Source organism: Ammospiza nelsoni, chromosome 2 (assembly GCF_027579445.1).
Source record: "Ammospiza nelsoni isolate bAmmNel1 chromosome 2, bAmmNel1.pri, whole genome shotgun sequence".
Taxonomy (NCBI): Eukaryota; Metazoa; Chordata; class Aves; order Passeriformes; family Passerellidae; genus Ammospiza; species Ammospiza nelsoni.
The window spans coordinates 47,140,724-47,166,132 of NC_080634.1; the positions used below are offsets into that span (position 1 = coordinate 47,140,724).

Sequence of the window (25,409 nt, forward strand, 5' to 3'; positions counted from 1 at the left end):
TGGTGGGCCATTAGGCATGGTGGATACTAGTTACCCATACAGAGCTACTTGTTCATGGATTATACATTATATGAGTGTAGACTGAATGCTAGTTTAAAATAAAAATTAAAAAGTCACAACCAATTAAGAAGAAGCACTAATGAAGTATAGTGTTAAAAGTTCATATTGTTAGTTAAAATTGTCTGCATTTCCAGAATGTTTGGGAATACTACAATCTGGGCACTAATAGGATAGAAGACAGCTTTGGCTAGTCCTGGTGAACAGCAAATTAAACATGAATAGTGCACCCTAGCAGGATGAATGTAAACAGCATGCTGGACTGAAATCAGCAAGGTGGTAGCCAGCAGTTTAAAGAAAGTGATGGTTCTGCAGTGTCTTATACTGGGAGAACCCATCTACAGTGTTTAGTCTGGTTTTGGTTAGACTCTGTCCTAATGAAGACAGGGATGTTCTGGAGTAAGCCCGGTGTAAGACCAGGGTGATAGAACACATAACAAAGGAAAAGCTGAGAAAGAGAGGTGTGTTCAGTCCAAAGAGAAGGCTGAAGGGACAGGTTATTGCTGTTTTCAACTAATTAGTGGGAAAATAGAAGACAAAGCCAAGCTCTTCTCTGAGAAGAGCTTTTGATAGAATGGCAGGTATTAGGCATGAGTAACAACAGGGGTAACAGTTGTGCATAGCTAAGATAATCAAACATTGGGAAATTCTTGCACTTGAGATTTCTGTTTTTTGTCTCTAGTTACTTGTTCACATTTGGTTGGTTTATATATGATTGGCTGTACGTCCAATTTTTTGTGACTTGACAAATATGAAAGATTGTGTGCCATTTGTGCATACCAGGCTTTTTTTTTAAATGCTAGCAAAAGCTAGGGACTTCATAGATTTGAATTCTCAGTTACTCTTGGCTGCACATGGAGCAATGAAAATTAAGGCATGTTTTTGCAATGTGTGCTGTGAGCCACTGACACCAATGGCCTGTGTTCTATTGCTCAGACCTGACATCTAATTAAATTTACTGTTCCTGAGTCTGTTTCTGATCTAGTCATTCAGTATTTGTTTTTCCTATTAAGTGTTGCATTTTTTTAAAGCTAAGATCCATCAAATGACAAGTTGACTCTTTTCATGCTGTATTAATGCCACTTTATTTCTCAGGATTTTACATGTCCTTTTCCTGTGTTCCTATCTCTGGCATAGTGTTTCTCTATTGTTTCTGTATTCCCTTTCCATTTAGCCATCTTTCAAGTCTGTTGCTGTGGTCTAGTGTTGCTTATTTTCTGGAAATAGACACACATTTGGATAGAAGTAATAGATAAGCATTTATTGCAGATCCTTTGTTTTTCTGTCTTGTTTTACCTTTCTGTTCTATTTATAATAAAGGACATCCTTAAGCAGCATCTTGCTGCATGAGTAGTAGATAAAATTTACTGTCTACCACATTGCACATAATGGTTTTTAAGGGTAGAAATGGTGCTGTGCTCTTGCTGATCAGTGTGTTTCCAAGATTAAACAGCCATGAAATACATAGAAAGTGTGCAGATGAGGAGACCCATGTCAGTGTGGCTGCCCTAAAACACTGTTGGTCAACTGTCTGATTTTGATTTGCTATGAATACCTATGCCAAGTGCTGCTCATTCTCTGAGTAGCCTTGAGAATTAGTGGTGCTTGTTTTGGATACCCCTTCATAGAATTAAGTTTGAGGTTGACTCTGCATTTTTATTCTGTTTGTGCATGCAAGGAAGCATTTCTTAGCATTCACTGAGTAGGAAGAACTCAAGGAAGAAGCTGTGTTAAGCAAAATTATTCAAATATTCCTGGAAGCATCAGTTGGAAAACAGATGTCAGCATTCACATTGAACAGTGGTGGCTGCAGTTCAGTTAAGATGCTCAGAAGATATCACAGTTTGCATGCTTTTGGTAAGCTTTAGCTGTGTGTAAATAGTTAGTCTTGTGAATAAAACTAAAATTTACTGACTTGCTTCAAAATATTTCACTAAGTGGATCTTGCCCTTTTACTGTTCTTAGTTACTGTCTCTAATGGATTACAGGTCTTTTAGGTCTTGCTTTTTTGTTGAATTCTCTGAAATCTCCGTGACAAACACATTTTGAGTCTTACATCATGACTTTTAGTAAGCTAATTTCTTCAATTCATACAAAAAAATCTGAGAAAATAATTAAATTTGAAGCAGCTCCAAACCCACTGGAAAATAAATTCTGAAGTAGTGTCTCAAAACTGAAGTAATGAGATATACCAGGCTTTTGTAATGATGGTACTCAGATGAACAGGTAAATTAGATTTGTGAACCTAAACTTAGTATCCTGTTCTGAAAGCTTTTACCCATGTTCTGTAACACCAGCAATATAAATGGGCTTGTGTTAAATGTTATTCAGACACTTTCATGAGCTTGTATAGTAATTTAAGACCCTTATTTTACTTTGATGTTGTGAATATTTGCACTTGAGGTTAGCCCAAAATATGCAAGTATTCCTGTTGAACTCATTACCATGATTTATGTGTGAAACTGGCAGATGAAATAGTTGAGTCATTGTGGCATTAATGTAATGTCTGAGGCTTGCTGAAAGCCTTGCTTGCTTCAGATACACAACTCAGTGTGGCCAGTGGATATACATGTTGTAAAATTCAGCCTGACCTGTTGTAATATTCAGCCTGTCACTGCTTGCTGTGTTGTCAGTGGGCACATGCATTGGATTGCTTTATGTAGTTGCTGTCAGGGTAGAGCATTTCTGTCTGTGGCCATCAGCTTGTCGTGACTGTCCTGTCTGCTGAAATGATCTCTCTGCTGAAGTTCAGAGCTGTGGCACCAACCTTGATGTGTTCAGGCACAGCTGTAGTGTTCTTGCTCAGAAATTTTTCATTTGGGGAACTGATCTGGCTGGAAAGGATTCCAGCAGGAAAGTCTCTTTTGTCTGGTAATGTGTGTAGTTGCAGAAACAGCTGTGCCACATGATAGCATAGCAATGAGGCTGAGGCTGTGGACCTGGTAACTAGGCAGACCTTCAGAAGTGTTAAAACTTTTGTTAGAGGTGTAAAAGTTAACAGTAAATCAGAGCTACCATGTATCCAAGGCATATCTGAACATAAAAAGCTGATGGCTGAATACCCCTGAGGAGGAAGGATATAAGGAGGAAAAAACCCACAAACCAAAACAGCCTATGTGGTTGCCTGTGGTAAGAGTTTTATATCTGCTGGCTCAGAAGGACCCTGCAACTGCTTTATATCTACCTTGGACTTGTATTCACATAGGTAGGAGTCTCTCCATACACAGTATACATCATTTACTATGCCCAAATTGAGACTGCAGTAGTAGCATGCAGATTTAGCTTAAAGCTGGCTTAAATTACAGCCCTTTAAAAGTTTTTGGCTACTTGGGTTTTTCTAGCACTTTTCACTTCTTATATGTGGATATAGTTGGGTTACTAGTTTGCTTCAATTGCAGTGAAAAAGTGCTTCTTTTAGGTGATTTTAATTAGTTTACTTTGTTTTTGGGGTGAACTGTGGCATATTCAGCCAGCCACTGGGTTGATGGTTCATACCCCAAGAAAGCTGTGGTACATGGGTTGCATCTGGCTGTGTAGGGAGTGAGTGTTCCTGAGCTGTAGCAAAACATTAAGCTGGAGAGCTTCTTGATAGCTGCTTTGTAGATGGTCTGTACTGAGCTTGTGATCATCAGACAAAAGGAAAGTCAAGTGATAAGTGATTTTCTATAATAAGGAGAGGGACTTCAGAAACTAGCAGAATTAAGGAATTAATTGATATTATGATCAAATGAATGTCAGGGTCAGGAAGTGACCATTAGAACTGGATAGCCTCACAGAACATCAGGACATGTTCAGTAAGGCTCAAACATTATCGCAAAATGTTGAAACCCATCCCTCTGAAGTCAGCTTCAGAGCCATGAGCTGAAATTTAGGTTTTTTGGGGTAAATGGATAGAGTTTCCGTGAGGCTAGTGATACTTCTTTTGTATGTAAGATTATTGTTACTCTCCTATGTTAGGGTAATTGCTGTACTAGGCAAATAGACAGTTGGGTAACTTGTTTGCAACAGGGATGTATAGGACTAGAAGCTTTTCAGTTAAAGGCTGATTTTTCTGCAGGTGTATTCTGGTTTTCAGCTGGCTGGCCAAAAGTTTTGTAGTTTCCTTTGAATCACTGTGTTTTAAGTCATCAGTGCATTTATTTCATGTTTGCCCAATCCCTGTTTGCATTTCTGACCTCTGTAGCCTTCTACAGTATTGACTCTCCCAATTGGCAAAATGTGTTCATGCACAATAGATTATTAAAGCTTCTTAATGATTTATTTGGCACCTTTTTGTTCTTTCAAAACACTGGGCAGCTCTTATCATCTGTATTTTTTTCTTATTCTTTCAGATTTAGGATCTTCCTTGAGTTTTCATTTCAAAGAGAAGTATTTTTCATGAGTATAAATTGTTCATGTAACTCATCTGTTTCTCCCTTTCTCTGAAAAGTGAGTGATCTGAACATCTCATGATAAGCAAGATGCTGGTGAAGTATGTTTGTTCTGTAGTAACAAATGTGCTCTTTGTTTTATTTGATTCTTTTTTCCCCCTCTTTGGTTGTTGATGATTGAGTAGCTTTGATTTGAAAGAGTGAGAAGGTTGCAACTGGGATCTCAAATTATGTGTATTCTTTCCCCCTGTTCATTACCTTGCATTTATCACTGCTGATTTTTCCTGCCACAGTGCTTTACAATCAGTTTGTGTTTTCAGCTGCTGTGAATAAGTTTGTATGATTAGGAAGCACTCATTTTGGGAGTCACTATCTCTTGGCTGACTTACATAGGTTGATCTGTGTCTTTTATTTTGGAACCCCTGTGGTAACTTGGGGTTGTCTTTATTGTGGTAACAATGAACAACACGTGATATTTTTCTCTTTAAATAATTGCAAATCCCCCCGAGAATATCTTCTCAAAATCTTTATTGTAGATAATTTCCACAGCAGTCTTCACTAAGTACAGTGTTTGGGTGCCTTTTGGAAGACTTCAGTGGGATATCCCTGTTTAATCAGGGTTGGTCAAAAAGTATGTGAAGCCTTCAATAGATTTTGGCAGTAGTCCTGTGAGACATTACCTTTTCATTTCAAAATTTGTATTACTCTCCTCCCCTATGTTTTTTTTTTTTTTTTTTGTGTATTTATTCGGTTGTAATTTCTATCAGTTAATTTAGTGATAGAGATAGGACTGTAGTCTGAGTAATTGTTCTGCCTTCTGCTTAAGTAATTGGTTGCAGATACTGAAATAAAAAATTGCTGACTGCCTTTAGAAATCTTAAGTGACTTCCACATGACCCTGGTGATTTGTTCTAAAATCCTCCTCTGTTAGCACTTTGATGCAACATTTTTCCTCTGACCTGACCCGTAGAAAGAGAGCTTAGATATGATCTTCCGTGATCTTTTCCTTACTGAACATCAGTGCAAAGAATTCATTCTGTGTTTTCTGGATCAGGCTTCATGGATACTCTTTTACTTCAGGAAAATTTTACGGATGGTAAAATTGACAAGAATTGGGATTTTAGACAAACTGTTGCTCTGACATAGGTCTGTAGCCTGTTTCTAACCAAAAGGTGTATGAAATTTATATAAAACATCCCCCCAGTAAAATTGCAGCACTTTTTTAGGTTAGAGTCTTCCTGATAGTAGTCTCTATTGGGTTTTTGGAGTCTTTTTGGGCTGGTTGTATGCATAATACAGTGAGTTTTTTAAATGACCTTTGTGCTTGCAAGCTTTTTGTTCTAGCTGCTCCATTTCTTCTCCTCCCACCGAGGTTGTTCTTTCTGAAGCCAGATGTTGAGGTAATGAGGTTTTTTGTATTTGTTTTTATTCCCCTGAGAATTGAGATATGCTCTTCTGGGGTGCTGTCTGGATAATCACACCTTGAACGATGTTGCGTGGCCCAGAGTTAAACTAAGATTTGCTTTTTCTTCAGAGAGTTCTCTAGGTGGTTGAAGTTGACTGAGTTGTAAAAATTTTTCCCATCATTCGGTGGTGGGCTGACTTTACTTCCCCCCTGCCCTAGTTTGCACAGCAGTAGTTAAAAGTAGCTAAAACAGTAGTTAAGTAGTTAGGGTGAGTAATTATCTCACCATAGTGAGATAATGGCAATGAGAGTACTTTGCAGTCTCATGCTCATTATCTCACCTGTGGTGTCACTGTTGAGTGGAAGCGATTGGTAGCATACCATTAATGGGCTGTTTCTTCTGCTTGGGGTGTGGAATTTAAAAGTAGCCCAGTACCTCCTTAGGTAAATAATTTAGTTATGATACTGTGCTTTCCTAGCAGAAAGTAGTAATCTTTTGCTGAGGCAGATAATTCCCTTTCTTTTTGTTCCAGTATTTGTTTCTTAGGATACTGTCTCCTAAATTTTGTTTATCTGTTCATGTCTGAAGATGTCTCAGTTATGCATTATTTCCAAAGTAGTCTTTCAAGTTTTCTTTTTTGTTTTTAGGGTTATAGCATTGATAGGGAAACGTGTACATGGTGCTCCTACTTTGGATGTCTGTTTTGGTGGAACTGCAGTTTTAGCCAGATTTCAGTGACTCCTCTTGATTTTTGTGTTTTTGCGCTGAGGGTGCATAACTGTGACTTTGATCTTCTGTCACCTTCATTCCATGTGTTATTAATGGCATTTGGTAAAGGCATTTAAATTCCAGTTTCTGCTTTTGTTAAAGCAGAGTTGATGGGTTTTTTTGAGGTACTGGTACACCTCACCTGGGTTTCTGCAATTCGTGATAACTTTAACTCTCTTATCATTCATCAGTGGAGTTGACCCTACAAGTATTACTTAAGTGTTTTAAGAGCTGTTGTAGTTGTCATCATTCTGAAGAAGTGCCTACATTTTGTCTCTTCTTCCAGAAATTAAGCCTCGAACAAAGCAATGGGATCGTAATTGATTTCAGCGTGAAGACTTTTAATAGGTGAGTGATGTAGCTTAAATTAAGAGGGACACACAAGGCCTGGTTCAAGGCTGTTGAATATTGGTAGTGCTTCTGTTTCTGTCCAGATGTGATTTTGGTGTCTATGTACCACCACAAAGCCTTGAGCTTGTTCTTCAGCAGTATTGAACATGTATTTTCTGCAAACTAAGTTTCGCTGTTTTGTGGGTTGTTTTCTTGTTGGTTGGTTGGGATTTTTTGTTTGAGGCATTTGTTCATTGGGTTTTTTATGAATTATTTGGTTTTGTTGTTGTTGAGTTGGGGTTTTGTTTTGTTAGTTGGTTGGGGTTTTTTCTGTTTCAGTTTAGTTTTTTCCCCCTAAATCTCAACAATTTGCCCGGTGATCAGTCTAACAAATCTCATGGGTTTCTAATAATTCTATTTCTATTGTAAAGCATCTTTTGCTGTTGCCTGTTTTGAGGTATGAGTTTTTTCCTGGTTTTCCATTCTAAACATTTTTTTTTTAAGTCACTTTTTTTTGGGGTAGTTTTTCATTTAGAAGTACTGACTGTGACATTGCGTACGTGGTTTTTATGTTTCTCCTTGTTGTTTCTACTTGGAGAAAACAAGCTATCTCATTTTGCACATTTTATGGGTAATTTTGTTGTTGGGAGGTGGGAGTTATTTGCAGGGAAATATATGCAGATTTTGCTTATGACTTTGCACTAGTAGTTAAACACAAATTTTTATTTTTTTAATACTTAGCAGTACAACTCATTAAAACCTAGGAGCTTTGTGGAGAAAGTAAATAGATTTAGGCAAAAAGATACGTGTTTTGAGTCTTAACTTTGCATGTACTGTAATACAGCCCAAGTCTGTCTTTCTGCTAAGGATTTGTGAAAATAGGAATCACAAAGGTTTTGAGTCAAGCCTAGGGTGTAGTCTTGGCATAGTCTCATTTTTTCCCTGCTCACATCTGTTCGAGTATGTTTGAAACTTTATTAGAAGCTTTATGTGCTTGTGGTGCTTTTGTCCTTGTAGAAAAAGAAAATATATAGAATAAACCTGTGAAAGTTTAAAAATTAAATTAATTCTTTTCAGCAAAATCTGAGATGCAGAAAAAGCTAACTTTGAGTTATTCAGCCCTAGAGGAAAAAGTAAAAGTGAAAGAGAATATTGGATTAAATTAATTTTCAGTGTAACTGACTGATTTCCAGGGATGCACATGCCAACTACATTGATAATACAATTTTCTTGGTAAGAAACCTTCTTTCATTCCAATTCAGTGTTCCCTTTATTGTGGTTCAAATGCTGTTACATAATGGCATTTGTCTGTGAGGCTGACATATGAAGGAATTTAAAGGTGGTCGCCTGCCTCTCCTCTAGGATTAATCTGGTTCACAGCTTTACTGCTTGGCCCTGGTCCTGCCCTCCCTGCTCCTGCTCAATTGATGGTCAGCAGGGCTTGAGTAGTGCAAATGTGTAGAAGAATATTTGAGCTTTATTTCTCTGGGCATTTTTACTGTTGGGGGTTTTAAGAGCTGTCCTCAAACAGTAGATAACTACTAACAAGTTGATGCTCTCTAATGTAAAAATGCTGCCAAGTCTGGAAAACCTAATGACTCTTACAAAACCTGAAGAATAAATAGATGCTTGAACTTTGAACATTTTCAGTCTCTTGTGAGTGATCACATGTGTTAATACAGGCGATGGATGCCTGAATCTGTTCTAAGTATCACTGCAGTGCATATATACAAGTTGAAAAATAATGGCAGTGTAAGGTTTATATTGCATTGTAGGCCTGATTTTTATGTCCCGTAGTTTTCCTTTTATATTTTAATTTTAGCTTAGCGTATTCTGCTACAGGCCGCAAGGAGGTTGACGCAATAAAAATGAAGGAAGTGTAACTGCCAAGATGTTTTTTCTCAGTTGCTTAGTTTACTTGAATAATTTATTTCCTTAGTATTCTATTACAGGTATACTTCTTAATTCTAATGTTTGATTACTTGGTTGCAGTTATGTATGTCTGTCTCTTACCAAACATTGCATATTTTTCCCCTCTATAAAGCCTTCTGGATGTGTAATGTGACAGAGTAGAAGATCTCAGAGTACTGTTGCTGCTTTATTCGCAGCAGGGATTGAATAGACTCACATTCTCTCTTAGTGGAGGATAATGGTGCTAAAGTCAGGTTTGAACTTAAACTGTAAATTTAGAAGAAAGTTGGTGTAAGGAACATAGCTGGCAGATGATGCTTGAGATGAGGAAATAGTTTTGGGTAGCTAATGTTTGTTTTAACCCTGTTTCAGACCACAGTACTTTTGTGAAAGGCACCAAGTTGGTACAAGAGCAGTTTCTCCACAGGAAAGAAAATAAAAGTGCTTGGAGCAACTTATTAAGGTAAACAGATTGCAGTGGATTTCTGGATGGGTAAGTATAGATGAGCAGGATATTTCTACTTCTTGTATTTACCTTCCTGTAATAAAGGTTTTATAAAAAAGCACAGATAGCTGCTTCTGACCTTCCACACAAACTCAGTGATGTCACAGATCAGTGTTTACGCCAAGACATACCCAAATTATAATTATGTCTGTATTTTTCTTGTAGTAGTGTATCAAGATCAGTTTAAGTTACTAATCTTTAGTGCAGATGTCTTTCAGAGCCATCTTAGGTCTTTTAGCTTTGATTATATCCAGGTTGACTTTTATATTTTTTTAATTCATGGTTGAATTGACATTTATGCAGAACAGATTCCCCAAACTGAACAATTACTAAAAGCAAAGAGAGCTCCCCAGGCAAAGTAGCTGTAGGGAAGTAGCCTGAATAAACACTGCTTGCTCTGAAAAAGAAATAAGACAAAGTCACTGAAAGTTGCAGGAGCATGAGGTAATAAGTCAGGACTTCAAATGAGCTGCCAGTCTGTAGTGGCTACAAAGGAGAGGTTGCTGTCCACTTTCTGCTGCTCAATAATGTATCTATTTTTGTCACATGCAAGGGTTTCCTATATATCTCTTCCTTACTTCTTTGTTCCAGTCATCTTGTGGCTACCTAAGGAGCTTTCACAGTGTGGGGTTGGGGGAAAATCAGTTGAATGTCAAAGTTGTTAACGTTCCTAATAGGGCCAAAATTTAATAGGAATTCACTTTATCTTTCTGTGTGCCTAAATCTTGACCTTGCTTTGCCATCTAGCAAATGCAGTGCTAGAGTATAATTGCTTGCATACATGGGGTGGGAAAGGGACTGTGAGATTGGGATCATTTAATAAATGGCACTGAAAATTCTGTTTCCTGTGTGTAAAAGTATTGATAAAACATTTTGATGTGTAGCAATTGCATATTTTTTGCTAGTATAGTATTAGAAAGTAATTGGATGTTAAGACATTCAAAAAGGAGCATAGAAAAACTAAATTTTCCTTCATATTATCTCAGGAAGAAAATAAAATCTGGAACTATTAATTCAGTAGTTATTTTTAAGAATTGTTACTGGAAAGTAGTATCTTACTCTGAAGTTGGATGTGTTCTTTTCTTGCTTTATGTTTTTCTTCAAACAGCAGATCTGGAATGGACACGAGTCCTCTGGGAGGATTAGACTTGTCTGAAAATACTCCTAGTCTGCTAGGGAATACCACCATGGCAGCAGGTCTTGCAAATGTAGGAAATACATTTGGAGGGCCACCAAGTTCTTTAGTTTCTAGACCTAATAAATTCCAAAACTCGCCTATAGAAGATGATGATGATGTAGTTTTTATCGAGCCTATACAACCTCCGCAAAATTCTACGTCACTGGTAGCAGACCAAAGGAACGCTGCATTTACATCATCTAAAAATGAAGAACTTAAAGGAAATGATTGCAAAATGCTTCCTTCTCCAAAAGACTTAAGTTCTCGAAAGGGGAGTATAAGTGAGACTATTATTATTGACGATGAAGAAGATATTGAAACAAATCAAGGACAAGAGAAGAATGCTTCCAGTTTTAATGAACGAAGACTTCCAGAGTGTAAAAATAGAACCAACGAAATGGAATTCTCACCTTCCAGTTTTTCAAGAAGTAAGGTAAATTCAGGGATAGGTAATAGTGGTATAACCACAGAACCAGACTCAGAAATTCAGATTGCTAATGTCACTACATTAGAAACAGGTGCTATGAGATCTGTCAGTGTCAGTCATTTAGAAAATGATGGTGACGGGCGTGACATGAACCTAATGATTACACATGTAACGTCACTGCACAATGCCAGCTTGGGAGATGTATCTAACGGACTGCAGTCAGATAATTTTGGTGTTAATTTGCAAACATACACCCCATCTTTGACTTCACAGACCAAGACTGGTGTAGGACCTTTCAATCCTGGTAGAATGAACGTGGCTGGAGATGTATTTCAAAATGGAGAATCTGTGACTCATCATAATCCTGGTAAGTTGCAATTTTGAATTTTTCCTTAAAGGCTGAAAATAAGTTGTGAAATAAAATGATTATAGAAGTTTTGATTTAAGTGTTTTTGGCAGTGACACTGCTTAGTCTTTTAGCTTAATATGTATGAAAGATCTTGATTCTCTTCATGCCCGTCACTACCTTATCTGTGACTAGAATAAAATATGCTCAGTGGCATAATACATTAGGAAACATGCCTTCACCAAAAGGATTAAGTAATGGAACAGGCTGCCCAAGAAAGTGTTTTCAAACCCTGGAGATACTTAAAAGGGGTGTAGATGTGGCACTCAGGGACACAGTTTAGTGGGAGTGCTGGGTTAATGGTTGGATTTGATGATCTTGGGCATCTTCTTCAACCTAAATGAATCTGTGATTATATGTGGTTTGGAAGATTTCTTCTGGATCAGTGTTAATCTATTTTCCTTGAGTAGGTACCTCTTCTGTATATGAAGCAGTAGGTGTATAACAGAGACACTTGTGTCCTACACATTAATTTAGAGTCTGATGTCCCCAGTAGGCATTGGCGTGCCTATGATAGAATGGTTTGGATTGGAATGGACATTTAAAGATCAGCTCATCCAACCACCCTGCCGTGGCAGGGACATCTTTCCTTGCTCAAAGGAAAGGTTGCTCAAAGCCCCATCCAACCTGGCCTGGAGCACTCACAGATGGGGCATCCATAGCTTCTCTGGATAACCTGTTCCTGTGTCTTGCCACCTTTATTGTAAAAGAATTGTCAGTTCTGTCTCATGACCAATATAAACGTATTCTCTTTCAATTTAAAGGTACTGCCTCTTGTCCTGTTACTCCAGTTCTTGTTAACAAATCTCAGTGCATCTTTTTCTGTAACCCCGCTTTATATGTTGAAAGACTGCAGTATGGTCTCCCCAGCCTTCTCTTCAGACAGAGCAACTCCCAACTCTTTGCTTTTCTTCACAGGAGAGGTGTTCAAGCATTCTGTCACTTCTTGTAACCCTCTTCTGTGCTTGCTTTAACAGGCCCATTTCTGTCTTGTACAGGGGACCTCAGAGCTAGATGCAGTATTTTGCAGGTGGGCTCTCAGCAGAGCAGAGGGACAGAATCACCACAGACAGGATATGAGTGACTTTTTGGTCTGTAAGCACAGGTTGCTGGTTTATGTCTAGTTTTATATCTACTGGTCCCCCACAGTCCTCCTCCACAGGGCTGCCCTCAATCCATTCAGCCCCCAGTTTGTATTGGTATTGAAGATTGCCCTGGCTGACCTTGCACTTGGCCTTGTTGGGCTTGGAGTTTTCCATGGGCTCATTCATCCAGGCTGTCCAGATCCCTCTGGATGGCATACTGTCCCTTCTGGCTTATCAATTGCACCACCCAGCTTGGTGTTCACAGCAAACCTGCTGAGAGTCTGCTTAATCTCACTGTCTGTGTTGTTGAAAAAAAAACCTAAATAATATCAGTCCCAGTACAGACCTTTGGAGGACACCACTTGTTACTGGTTCCCACTTGGACATTGAGCCATGAACTGTAATTCTTGGGGTGCAGCCATCCAGCTAATTCTTTATCCATGAGATATGTCTCCAATTCAGCAGCAAGAACCTTGTGGGGGGACCATATCTAAGGTCTTGGGAGAGGTCCAGGTAGATGAAGTCCATGTAGATGTGCTTTGGAGTGGAGCTTTTGTTTCTCTCAATGGAATCTAGTTTTTGTGCTTCAGAAAGGCTCCAGAGAAAGAGCCAACACCTTAACAAATTGAAGATGCAGTTTACAATTGCCCTGATGTGAACCAGGTGTTAATCCAACTGTGTGTAGCTCATTGTGTTTCAAAATATGTATACCTGTGTAAAACTGCAGTACTGTCTTCTTTCCCACCTCTGCCCCAAGATGTGGGAAAGAATTCTTTTCAGCTTTAAAAAAAAAAAAAATTTTTGCCAGATGACTCTGTAATAAATTGGTACGAATGACAGGAAAGGATAATTTTATAGCGCTTTAGAGCAGGAATGAGTAAGAAGGAAGGAGACCAACCTGAAAAGCCATAGCAGTAACATGTGGTTGAACATGGCACTGTATAGTGACATAAACTTGGCCATTACAGAATTGCAGGTAGGTGCTTGAAGGATGAAGACATAAGGCAGTGAGGTATGAAAACTCACCTCGAATTAACTAAGGAAGTGTGATACACCTCAGTTCAAGGACATGAAAATTGGATTTTTCAGATCCTTTATAGAGAACTTTAAACAAAGGAGGTAGAATGGCTGAGAAGTGAGATGTGAAGAAAAGGCATAATATAAAATGGGTATCTATGAAGCTGGAATATGGAAAAAGTAAAAGAAAAAAAGTCAAGGTCTTCTGATGCTTTTCTTATATGTTTATGGAAGGAAAATTGCAACAAAATATCAAGGGAGGCTATCTGAGGCCTTAAGAAAATAAGGAATAATTGAAATAACCTTAAAGAGATGTTATTACCTACTTTAATTAGGTATTAGTCGTGCTGAATGTTTCAAACTAGAATGAGTGGCAAACTCAAGTTTTCATGACTGGCAGTTGAGCACTACTGTAGCTCTATTGCACATGCTGTGTATTCCTGGTAAGAGAGGCAATGTGCTTTCACTTGAAATCTAAAACAAAAGAATGTTTTGAGGTATTAAGGTGCTGCCAGGATAATAGTATATTTAAAGTAGTAGAAGTACAGAAAAGTTTAAAGAGGGCACTTAATTTTAATTCTAAGCGCTCTGGTAGCTTGTCTTAGTTTGTCAGTAAGGATATTCATGCCTTCAAAGGTAAACACCTTTAACACTTTTAAGACAAATGTGTTTTGTTTTGTGTCCTTTTCCCTTCACCTTTTCCTTCCAGCTCTTCTGTTTACTCTCAAGCACTACAACAGGTAAATTTCTAGATTGTCTTAAATGGCTGAGTAGTAGGACATTCTTGACAGCTAAAAAAGTCACACCTGAAAATGCTCTTTTACCTTCTAAGGAATGTATGTTGTTTCTTGTCCTAACAAGTGTTCTTGGAACTTTGTCCCTAAATGGATTTTAAAGCTATGCATCAGAATATGTTGTTAATAGAATGCTTTGGGGAAAGAAAGAAATGCAGAGAACAGGAGGAAAGGGTTCCCTTTATTTAATAAACAATTATGGACCAAAATAATGTCTCTTAAGGTGTGGGCAGTTGCTTTAGTCTGTAGGTTAATGTTTACATTATTTGAAGTCATAGAATTTAAAATGATGTGTCTTACGTTTGGGTATTAGTTGTATTAACACTCCAGAAATACTCTCAATCACTCCAGTAAAACATTCAAGGCTAGGTAAGTCCCAAGGGCTGGCACAGTGTTTGGTATAACTGGCACACTATTGAAAATTTGTGCAAATGGTTTTTATCATGCAAAATTGTTTTTTTCAGTTTTAATTCAGTCTTCAGAAGGTAAACATTTCTAAATTCTGATGATAATCACTTTAAATGAAAGCTCAAATTCCAGAGAAAAGCCTAGGAATGGCAGTTTGTTGGGGGATTTCTTTTCCCCCCCAGAGCTGTATCTTCTGCTGCAGACCAAGATACGGAGCATGTAATTTAACATATGATCTTCATAGATGTATTTCTTTCAGAAAAATGTCTTGCTTACATTCTTGTTATAGGAGTTACTTATGCTACAAAAGATTGGGCAAAGATAACTTTGTTCCATGGTAGTTTATTTTCAAAAAAATACAGAGTAAACACTAGTGGAGTCTGAAACATGGGGGCATGGATCTGTGTACTGCCAGAACTTAAAATACTATTTTCTAGGTTCACTGATTTCTGCTGAGGAAGTTGTTTCTCTCATGACTTTGGATGTTCACTGCTATACAGTATAGTTCTCTGGCTGCAGGCTGGACTAGGAGCCAGTTCTAGGGTGTATCATGGAGGCTGGACACATTATGCTTGTTAAAGCTTTAGAACAAAATAACTAATGAAAATTTTGGATCTAAATTTGCAGAGTTTGTCTCAAACATTGGTTTAGAAATTCTGTGTTGTCTGTGGGTCTCTTTTTTTTAATTGCAGTTTTTTTGTGTGAAGATAAGATTGCCAGCTTGCAGACCCAGTGCAAGTGAATTGAAATGTGCAAAACCTGTCACTAGATGTAGGATGGGAGCATCCTGAAATTTGTTCATGTTCTGAAGCTTTGTAGAAATGGAGAGTGGTACCATCAAACAGGGTTTTTTACATTAAGCCTGAAATTAAAATGTCTTCTGTGGTCATTCCCACAGAAAAATGATTTTATGATGATACATCTGTGAATACTATTCTGTACATGCATGTGTGTCTGTTGATTTACTTTTATGTTTGGGTTTTTTGTCTTGAAGATTCTTGGATATCCCAGTCAGCTTCCTTTCCTAGGAATCAGAAGCAACCAGGTGTGGATTCCTTGTCACCTGTAGCATCCCTTCCTAAGCAAATTTTCCAGCCTTCTCCCCAGCAACAGCCTTCTAAGCAGGTTAAAGTCACGTGTGCGAACTGCAAAAAGCCTTTACAGAAGGGACAGACTGCCTATCAGCGGAAAGGATCAGCTCACCTTTTCTGCTCCACTACCTGCCTCTCTTCATTTTCACACAAACCCACTCCAAAGAAACTTTGTGTCATGTGCAGAAAGTGAGTTTTTTATTTTGTTTCACTCTAGCACCTACATTCGGTACTTTTAAGATACTTACATGTGCATGAGAATTCCTCCATTAATGATATAAAATCTGATTATGTAAATGCTTTATATAGTGTTGCTTTAGTGTCTGGAAATGTTGAATTCTCTGTGTCTAACAAAATAATACAAGCTTTTGAATTCAGAGTATGGGACATTATTTTATTGAAAGCCAAGACACTAAAAATAAATGATTTTTTTTTTTTTAAAGGTAAGGTGTCCAAGTTGTGCCATACTTTGTGACAAGATATACTTCATATATGAGGTCCTTTCTGAAAAAAGTGGACCATGTGTTGTGTAGAATGCACTCATTTTGATAGATGAAGATGTAAAATCAAGAGACTTTAAAAGGATGACAAAGTCATACTTGCAAGAAGCTGGAAGCAACTTGGGAGTTCTTCCACTCTTGGTCATAGGGGGATAGTGAAAGCCTTAGGTTTTCCCCGTAAGTGGGGCAACTGGCAATTTTGTAGCTGAAGATACCTTAAGTGGGTGGTGTAGAGGGAGTCAAAAGCATAGCTAGAAGTGGCTTATTTTAAATTACTGGGTAGATTTGACTTGCAGTTTTTCCTAATTTGCCAGACTTGAAACTGCCAAAGAGAAGCCTTCTGTAATTGTGTTGTTGTAGTGTTAAGTGTATAGACTGGCTGTACTCTTACTTTCAGTGTACTGTTTAATGAGCTTTTTGCACTTTTTCATATTCTCAGTCTGGTACATGCTGCAGTGACACTGGTTAAAGGATGAATTTTTGCTGAACTAAAGAAGGCTTGCAATAAAGATTGCCTTTGCTAGTGTGTGCTCCTGAGAGCTCAATCACAGATTTAAACTAGTAAAAAAATCTTTTACATTACTGTCCAGTGTGCTGGATTAATGGCTACTATTGGGATGCAAGCTATTGGTCTTTTTTTCTCCTTGGCACTCAGTAAAAATAAGCTACAGAAAACATTGATATCCTGCATACTCATACTGTGGTACCCTGAAAGCCTAGAAAATGTAAGATATTCTAGGTTTTTAAAAAAAATCTATGTTAAAAGCTCAAATTCTCTGAACCCTTCCCTCTACAGGGCTAGTTAAAAATAATGCTTCTTTCTATTGGCTTGTTATGTGTTTATACACTAATATTTTTTTTCAGACATAATCTAGTGACTGCCATATTCTGCTAGTTGCATGATCTGTAAAGATGAAGATTAGACAAATCTTCTCTGTCTGAAATCACAGCTAAACCCATGCTCCTTTGCCACTTTGGAGATAATTAAGCTGTGTATTGCAAGAGGCTATGTACAAAACTGCCCTAATGGAAAGGGCTTTATTTTTGAATGATGAGGAAAGTGCCTTATTTCTAGCTTTTGAGATTAAAGAAAATCTTTCTGAAGTCACCTTTGACAGTTTTTGAAGTGATGTTAGTCTTAGTATGTGCACTAAATTGTTCCTCTGTGGCACTGTTCCTCTTTATAACCCAAGAGGAAAAGTCAAAATTCTTAGGTATTTTATTATAAATCCCTTTTCTTTTTATTATAAATCCCTTTTCATACATAAATAGCAAGCTCCACAGGGCAGAAGCTCTGCCTTTATTTTGCAGAACAGGAATGATGGCACTCCCTGACACAAATCTTTATTCTCCAAAGGGTAAGCCAAACTCTGCTGACTTCCCCTTGATGGAAGAAGGCAAGCTTGCAAGTGTTGGTATCAGGGCTGTACAAGTGAATTTTCAAGGAAGTATCTAGGGAAACATACCTTTTCCCTGTTTTCCCAGTAGTTTTTACTCATCTTGGTTTTAAAACTTATAGGTATGAGTGTGTGGGGCATGTGTTTTCCAACTGGTGATCCAGATGGGCACGATAATTGTTCTTATATTTCTACCCAGTAGCATTTCCTATATGTCAATAATAGATTTTAGATTTTTGTGGGTTTTTTACTTAGAAGGCAAAGGAGGAGGCTTTTATTTCCTCTCCTTACTTCTTGTAATATATGGTGTGTATTAGCTTGGGACAGTGAAAGTCTGTCTGGTTAGAACAAAGTTTGTTCAATTTCAAATTACTTTTATTGGTGGTTGGTTTTCTGGTTTAAGGTGTTAAATTGGCAGAATTCCATGGAGAGCTGCATGAACTGCTCAGATGCTTTGGAACTTTTTAAAGGAATGATGGAATTAACTTTTGTAAATTTTGAATGATAGAACTTCTAGGCACATTTGTGTTAGAGTTCTGAGCTTTTTGGTTGTTTATAAGTTTAAAAATATGAAAAAACAACTTTCTTCCTCTCATCCTGTCCTGAGATTAATACCGAAAATACCTACAAACAAAATTTCCTGCTTTTTATTATAAATCTGAATTTTTTGTATGAAACTTACATACAGCTTTTTTGTAAAAGGAAAAGCCATTGTAAAATGGCTAGCTCAAATTTGCTGTGTTAGTTTTTTGGAAAACACTGAGTTTGCCATAACTACATCTAATGGTGCATTGATACTACTTAGTTCTGGAATAATTTAATGGGAAAAAATAACTCAAAGCTAAAGAAAAACATAGAGGTTTACACAGTATAAACTTAGTTACAGTAGTTGTAAAAATATCATCAAACTTGGTATTCATTTTGTGGCTAGCAACTGTACACTAAAGAAACTGTTTTGAAATGTAAACCTTGAAAGGAAGAATGACTCTTACAACATGTGAAGTGTTCCTGTTTATAGAAGTAAAAACATAAGCACTTTTATTTTTATTTATTTATTTATTTATTTCAGAGATATAACAACAATGAAAGGTACTATTGTTGCTCAAGTAGATTCAAGTGAGTCTTTCCAGGAGTTTTGCAGTACATCATGTTTGTCCTTCTATGAAGATAAGCAGAATCCCTCAAAAGGAGCCTTGAATAAATCAAGATGCACGATATGTGGTAAACTAACTGAGGTCTGGTTGACTGTTTTTTGTCTTTCTCAATAATGACATATTAATACCTTATATTCTGAAATATGAATACTGAAATTAAGAAAATGTAAAATCTTGAGGATTTTGAGATACTAAAATACACAGGTTTAATATTCACAAAGAGCAGCTGAAGGAAGAAAGTATTCCAAGAACTTGATATTTGTTTGAGAAACTTGAACTGCCTTTTGCTGATAATGTGTTCTGTTAGGCATAGAATCTTGTAATTATAACCCAGATCTCTAACATAAAAGAATTGCTGATGGGAAAATGTAATGATCCACTGTATTACCTATTTTTTTTTCTGTATGTTTTGAAAGGTAATGCAGATGGTTTTAGACATCTGTAGAATATGTGTAATTTTAAATTCTCATGAATATATGTATTTATTCTTGATGCCTTCTTGATTAGTGAGCTCAGCATAGTTCAGGCTACTGCTTTACACAGAATAATGTCTGGCCAATCCTCATATGCCAGGTTTTTCCATTTTATAAAACTTGCATTAATTGGCCTGCTCTCATATGCAATTTCCAGACCCATCCCTCTGGTCTTTCCTTCTAGGCTAAAGCATAGATGAGTCTGAGTGTTTTCCTAGTACGTTGGAGACAACAGAAACATCTCTTTCTGTTTGTGTATTTCATGGTCATTTCAAGGTTTTAAGCAGTGAGATGGTTATTTAAATGTAAGACTTCTAGCCAGTCTCTTAGTTTCAGGCAACTTTGTGCTTGTCTAGTGATAGAAAACTTTTTTGTTTTTATTTTTTAGATTCGTCACGAAGTTAGCTTTAAAAATATGACTCATAAGCTGTGCAGTGACCATTGCTTCAATAGATACAGGATGGCAAATGGTTTGATAATGAATTGCTGTGAGCATTGTGGGGAGTACTTGCCCAGTAAAGGAGCTGGAAACAATGTCCTTACTATTGATGGTCAGCAGAAAAGATTCTGCTGTCAGAACTGCGTTGGTGAATACAAGCAGGTAATGACTTCTTTACCTATAAATTAAAGTTAAATAAGCATTAATTGTTCTTAAGTTTATCCTGGTACTAATAGCATGGGTTTACTTCTCCTAAGAAGACATAAATAACAAAGACTTACGGAAATGAAATTGATGCCAGTGAGAAGAAACTATCTGCAGTGGACCTTGTACTACTATATCTTTTTGATGGTGCTGTAATAGTGATACATATTTGTTCTTAATGAAAGTACAATTGAAATTAAATTTTGTTAATAATTTCAGGTTTCTTCTGTTGGTGGTATATGAAGTATATTAATAGCAAGCACACTGCACAGGCTTTACTGGTCCTTAAGTTATGTTTTTTTTAATATAAAAGCTCACTTGGATGCAGTATTGAAACATTAAAAAATTATTCAGAGCATAACAGATTGGTCATTGCTCTGAGAAGACTCTAACTGGTTACAGTTAGGCTGTGTACTTGCAGTATGTCTCATCTCCATTGTACAGCACAGGATTCAGAAAATTATTGTCGTCCTTCCATGTGTCAAATTTTATGCTTTCATTTTATTTATTTGGTTTGTTTTTCATTTATTTTTAAGACTGTTAAGATAGCAGTAATTGTGTTTAAATATAATGCCAAATCAAGAAGTCTGATGCTGATGTCTTATATTTTGCAGAGCCAGCTTAGCTCTGAGCTGCTGCTAATGCTGGCTAGAAGGTTTAAATGTTAATCACAGTATTTATAGTATAATAAGATAGCTCTGAAATATTAAATATTTCAGCAGAGGAAATAGAATATGGGGATTTTGGGGATGTTATTTTTTGGGTTCTTCTGATTGGTATGTTCTGCTTTGGGGTTACAGGGGAAGTGTTCTGACAGGGCTCTTTTGCTAGAAAATTTATGTTTCTGATTTTGAAATGCACACTTGAATATGTGAGTGGCCACTGTGCTGCACATTGCTCAGGGCTCATTCTTCATCTCTTCCCATTTTTAAGAAACCAGTGGTCCAAGAGAAGAGGCATTGCAGTGCTGTGTTGTAAAGTTCATTAATGTTGCATCACGTGTGCTTGTATTTTCTCACTGAACACTGAGCTCTGGTGCTTTTGGGGATGGCTTTTCCTATGTATGTGCTGTATTGAGAAGAGCAAAGCTGGAAATGTGTAAACAGCCTCATTGGAAACATAACATAAGCATTATTTTTTTGCCACAGCTGTACCAAAAGAGACAGGATAGGTTTGCAAGCTACTAAAAACATAGGCATGCCCAGGAGCCATGGAAAGACTTGAAGAAACGTTGAATACTGTCTCTTGAAGAAACAAAAATGCAGGAGATTAACTTTGAACGTGAAACATTCCCCCACAACCAGTATAACTTACACTGCACATGGAATTATGCAATGACCATGGAATTTTGAGGTTAAATGATAAGTTTGTATTTTAATGACAGAATATACTGTATTTGTTCACAAATCCTTGTATTGTGTGTTTAGATATGTATTTGAGAATGAGAACAATATGGGTAGCAGGTTGTATGTTCTAGTTTAATTTGGGGAGGAGGAGTAGTTCCAAGTAGGGGTACCAAGGATCTTCACAAGTAGTGTCAAGTTGGTGCATTATTGTGAGAACCTTTAAAGTTGAGACTCGTTGTTTTGGTTCGTTCACTTCTGACAGCAGATTTTATGCAAGCAAGTTCTTAATTCCTTTATCAAAAGAAGGGGTACTGTACAACTATAATAGGCTGTGAGAACGTTAATTTGAGTGCTCGTGTGCGATTTTTTTGGAATGGTGATTAAGTGTAATTCTTAACTGGTAGATTTCAAATATTCATGGAGTGTGAGGAGTTTGGAGTATTATTAAGAGAAGCTCTTATGGGAAAATCCCGTATGACCAGCCAGGTGCCTTTCTGTTATGAAGTAACTACACCAGTGGATAAGGGAAGGACTACAGATATTGTTTATCTGGACTTTTGTAAAGCCTTTGACATGGTTCCCCACAATATTCTTTTCTCCAGCTTTGAGAGTGATGGATTCAACTGGACTGACAGGTGGACTGTTAGGTGGACTAGGAATTGGTTGGATGGTTGCATCCAGAGGGTAGTGGTCAATGATTCAGAGTCCTGCTAAATGCTGGTGACAAGTGGTGTCCCTCAGAGGTCCATATTTGGACAGGTGTTATTTCATTAAGGAGTGGACAAAGGCACCAAGCGCATCTCCAGCAAGTTTGCAAATGACACCGAGCTGAGGGTGCAGTGACACACCTGAATGACAGGATGCCATCCAGAGGGACTGGACAAGCTTGAAGTGAGTCCGTGGGAATCTCAGCCAAAGGCTTCACAGAAGTCCAGATAAAGCACAAAGACCAAGTACAAGGTGCTGCACCTGGGTTGGGACATCCCCCAGCGTCAACACAGGCTGGGGGTGAACAGAGGGAGAGCAGCCCTGCTGAGAAGGACCTGGGGGTGCTGGAGGATGAGAGGCTGGCCATGAGCTGTCAGTGTGCTCCCACAGCCCAGAGAGCCAAACGTGTCCTGGGCTGCATCCAGTGGTGGGCAGCAGGGCCAGGGAGGGGATTCTGCCCCTCTGCTCTGCTCAGAGCCCACTGCAGGGCTGCATCAGCTCTGGGGCACCAGCACAGGGAGGACAGGGACCTGCTGGAGTACAGAAGGACACTGGGATGATCGGTGGGAGGGAGAGCCTCTCCTGTGAGGAAGAACTGAGGGAGTTGGAGTTGTTCAGTCTGGAAAAGAGAAGGCTTCAGGGTGACCTAATGGTGAGCTTCCAGTAACTGAAGGGAACTTAGAGGAATGATGGAACAAGACTATTTACAAGAGCACATAGTGATGGCATAAGGGGAAATGGGTTTAGATTTAAAGAGAGGAGGTTTAGATTAGATATTAGGGAAAAAATTTTTTACTGTAAATATAGTGAGGCACTGGAACAGGTTGCCCAGGGAAACTGGATGTTCTATCCTTGGGAGTATCCAAGGCCAGGTGGAATGGGGCCCTGAGCAGCCTGGTCCAGTGGAAGGTGTCCCTGACTGTGGCAGAGGGGATTGGAACTGGATGATCTTCCAACCCCCCCTAGACCATTCTGTTGTTCTATGAGTATATGAAAGTCAAACTATACAAGTGGAAGTTCTAGTATTTGCTGTAGGTGTCTGAAGTTGCTCAGGACACAAATACTTGAGAATATTTAGTTGATATAATATTTAGGTTTGAAGTTTGTTTAGGTTTTTTTTTTTGCTAAGTATGTTTAAGGAGTTTTTTTTTTAAGAAAAGTTTAAAAAAGACTGGAAAATGTCACTGACAACCCACTGGGCTGCAACTGGTAAATTATGGGTTGTTTCATTCAGTTATAACAGTGTTTCCTTAGAAATTAAGTAGACCTTGCTTTAAAGGAGAAGTGCTGGAGGACAGATTTTGGGAGAGTCATTATTACATACTGAAATAAACTTCATGAAAGAAATAATACAGAATAAGTTAATGTCATTTGATTTCAGCATTGTGTTGTATTATTGTGTGTCACATAAAAGTTCTAGCAAATGTTTTCTTACAAACAGCTGTACAATAAATAGGTCTTACTGGTATGAGCTTTGTATTAAGCAGTTTATATTGTAAATGTCATACACCTATCAATATTGCTATATATTTGTAGTAGTAATAAATGAAAACTCCTTATTACTTGTACCTATCTATATACTTAATCACAATTTAAAAAAATAAATATTACACTGATTTGAATACATAATTTTTCAATAACTCATCATGGACTTCTTTTTCTTCTTTTCTTGGAATGAAAAAATTAAACTTGTGGGCAATAAAAATTATAATGGCTTTCAGAATGACAAGTAATTGGATTACTGCAGGTAATCCATCTGCTGCAAAGTGTGTCTTTCCTCTGCTTTAGGCTGTTCCTGGCAGTAAGAAAAAATGTTATTCCTGGGATGGAGTAGGATTTTTCTCAAATGTCCTAAGTCACCTTCCAAGGTGATGGATGCGCTTATCTTCCTATGTACCAGTTTCAGAACCTGGTTTAAAAATGATACATACATAATCTTTAATATTGCATTATGAGTCTTGATTTTCTGAGAGGTCATTGTTGTTTTTTCTTTCCTAAAATTTAAAGTAATTGCAGATCATGGGTGTCTTTTTAAAAGTTATGAAATGCAAATAATAATTTCTAAAATTATTTTAAAATAATAAATTGGCATAACTAATGCTCACTGTAGTTTCATGCAAGAGCAAGTTAATTTCTCTGTGCTACAAAAGCCATATGTGAAGGCAGCTAAGTGCAAGTCAAAAAAGATAAAACAATGATAAAATAATTTCTCAAAAAAAAGGTGTGACAATCTAGATAAATTTGAAAACAAAGCTCTCATTGGAAGTATTTAAATTTTTTAAAACCTGAGGATGACAACTACTGCTAGATTGTACACTCTGACTGTTGCATTGAGTTTCAGACTCTTCACATGTAGAGGATCAAGAGGAACTTTAATAATGACCCTAAACAAAATGGAAAAAAACCCAAACAAATCACACTAGAACAGAATGAAATTATATCTGAACAGGAACTCACTAAAATGGTCTATTATTGTGCAGATACTGAAGTACCTTATTTCTTTGAGCAGATATTTTCTATAGTTAAAATGAAAGTATAGGATTTATAAAATAACTGTAATGATTTATTTGAAAATGATGTGTGTGGTAAATTGGAAGTGACCTCAAGTACAGCTGTCATAAAGGTGTTAACCTCAGGCAGCACATACCCAGGTTGCTTCAGTATTTTTGTTTCTGCTCCTATTGCGTGTTTTCTGTCTCCACAAAATTAGTTAACCTCCTTTCCAAAGTAATTCCCATGTTTGTGTCCTGGTTTGCTGGATTTTGGTACAGGCTTGACAGCCTTGTTTTAAGAAACAAGACTGTTTCTGTAAATTTATAATTTAGCTTGTGCAGACAACCATGCCTTTTAATCTTGAGCTTTCCAACTAAGCTAGAGCAATGTCTGTGTTTGCTTTTAAAAATATTTTGCGTCCTTGCCTGATCAGTCCATGGTGCTCTTGATTCTACCAAGAAAGTATTTAATGCCTTCCTAGTTAAAAATGTTCATTTACCTTGTCTACTTTGCTTCTGTAACTAAAATTCTTCTTAGAATGTGACCTGGAATTTGCTTGCTTTGGGGGCTTCTTAAAGTGATGGTCTTTATCCATTGCCAAAAAGGAGCGGGAGGAGGGTAAGGTGGGTGGGAAAGCAGCTTTAGCTATTTCTTCATAGGCTTTTTGATAGCTCTGGACTGAAGTGAGGCTTAATGAATGTTAGCCAAATGAGAGTTTTTCTAGTTGGAGAGGATGCTTGCAGTGCCTTTTCATTTAGTGAAAAAATCTTTCGTTACTGCATAAAAGTGCATTTGGTTACTTCTTGATTAGATGAAGACATACTACTGAACATGCTTCAGGAATAACAAGGCTATGCCGTGCCCCTAAGCTATTCACTTACAAGCAATAGAACAAAAACACCCTAGGCAGTTATGCTGCCTTGTTCAGTTTCAGCTCCTTGCC

The 25,409-nt window shown here is 37.6% G+C and overlaps 1 protein-coding gene across 7 annotated transcripts in view; it reads left to right on the forward strand.

The window, feature by feature from the left end:
* Positions 1-25,409, forward strand: part of ZMYM2 (zinc finger MYM-type containing 2) — an 86,257-nt gene that overhangs the window by 9,980 nt on the left and 50,868 nt on the right. For 4 of the 7 annotated variants that reach the window (XM_059493500.1, XM_059493503.1, XM_059493505.1 and 1 more), the window contains 6 exons: positions 6,888-6,949; positions 9,215-9,335; positions 10,456-11,318; positions 15,656-15,941; positions 18,719-18,884; positions 19,665-19,877. In XM_059493500.1, the coding sequence (XP_059349483.1) occupies positions 10,466-11,318; positions 15,656-15,941; positions 18,719-18,884; positions 19,665-19,877 (1,518 nt within the window). In that variant the 5' untranslated portion in view covers positions 6,888-6,949; positions 9,215-9,335; positions 10,456-10,465. Of the gene's footprint in view, positions 1-6,887; positions 6,950-9,214; positions 9,336-10,455; positions 11,319-15,655; positions 15,942-18,718; positions 18,885-19,664; positions 19,878-25,409 lie in introns of those variants that run through there. The other 3 variants (XM_059493504.1, XM_059493502.1, XM_059493506.1) reach the window with 3 other exon arrangements.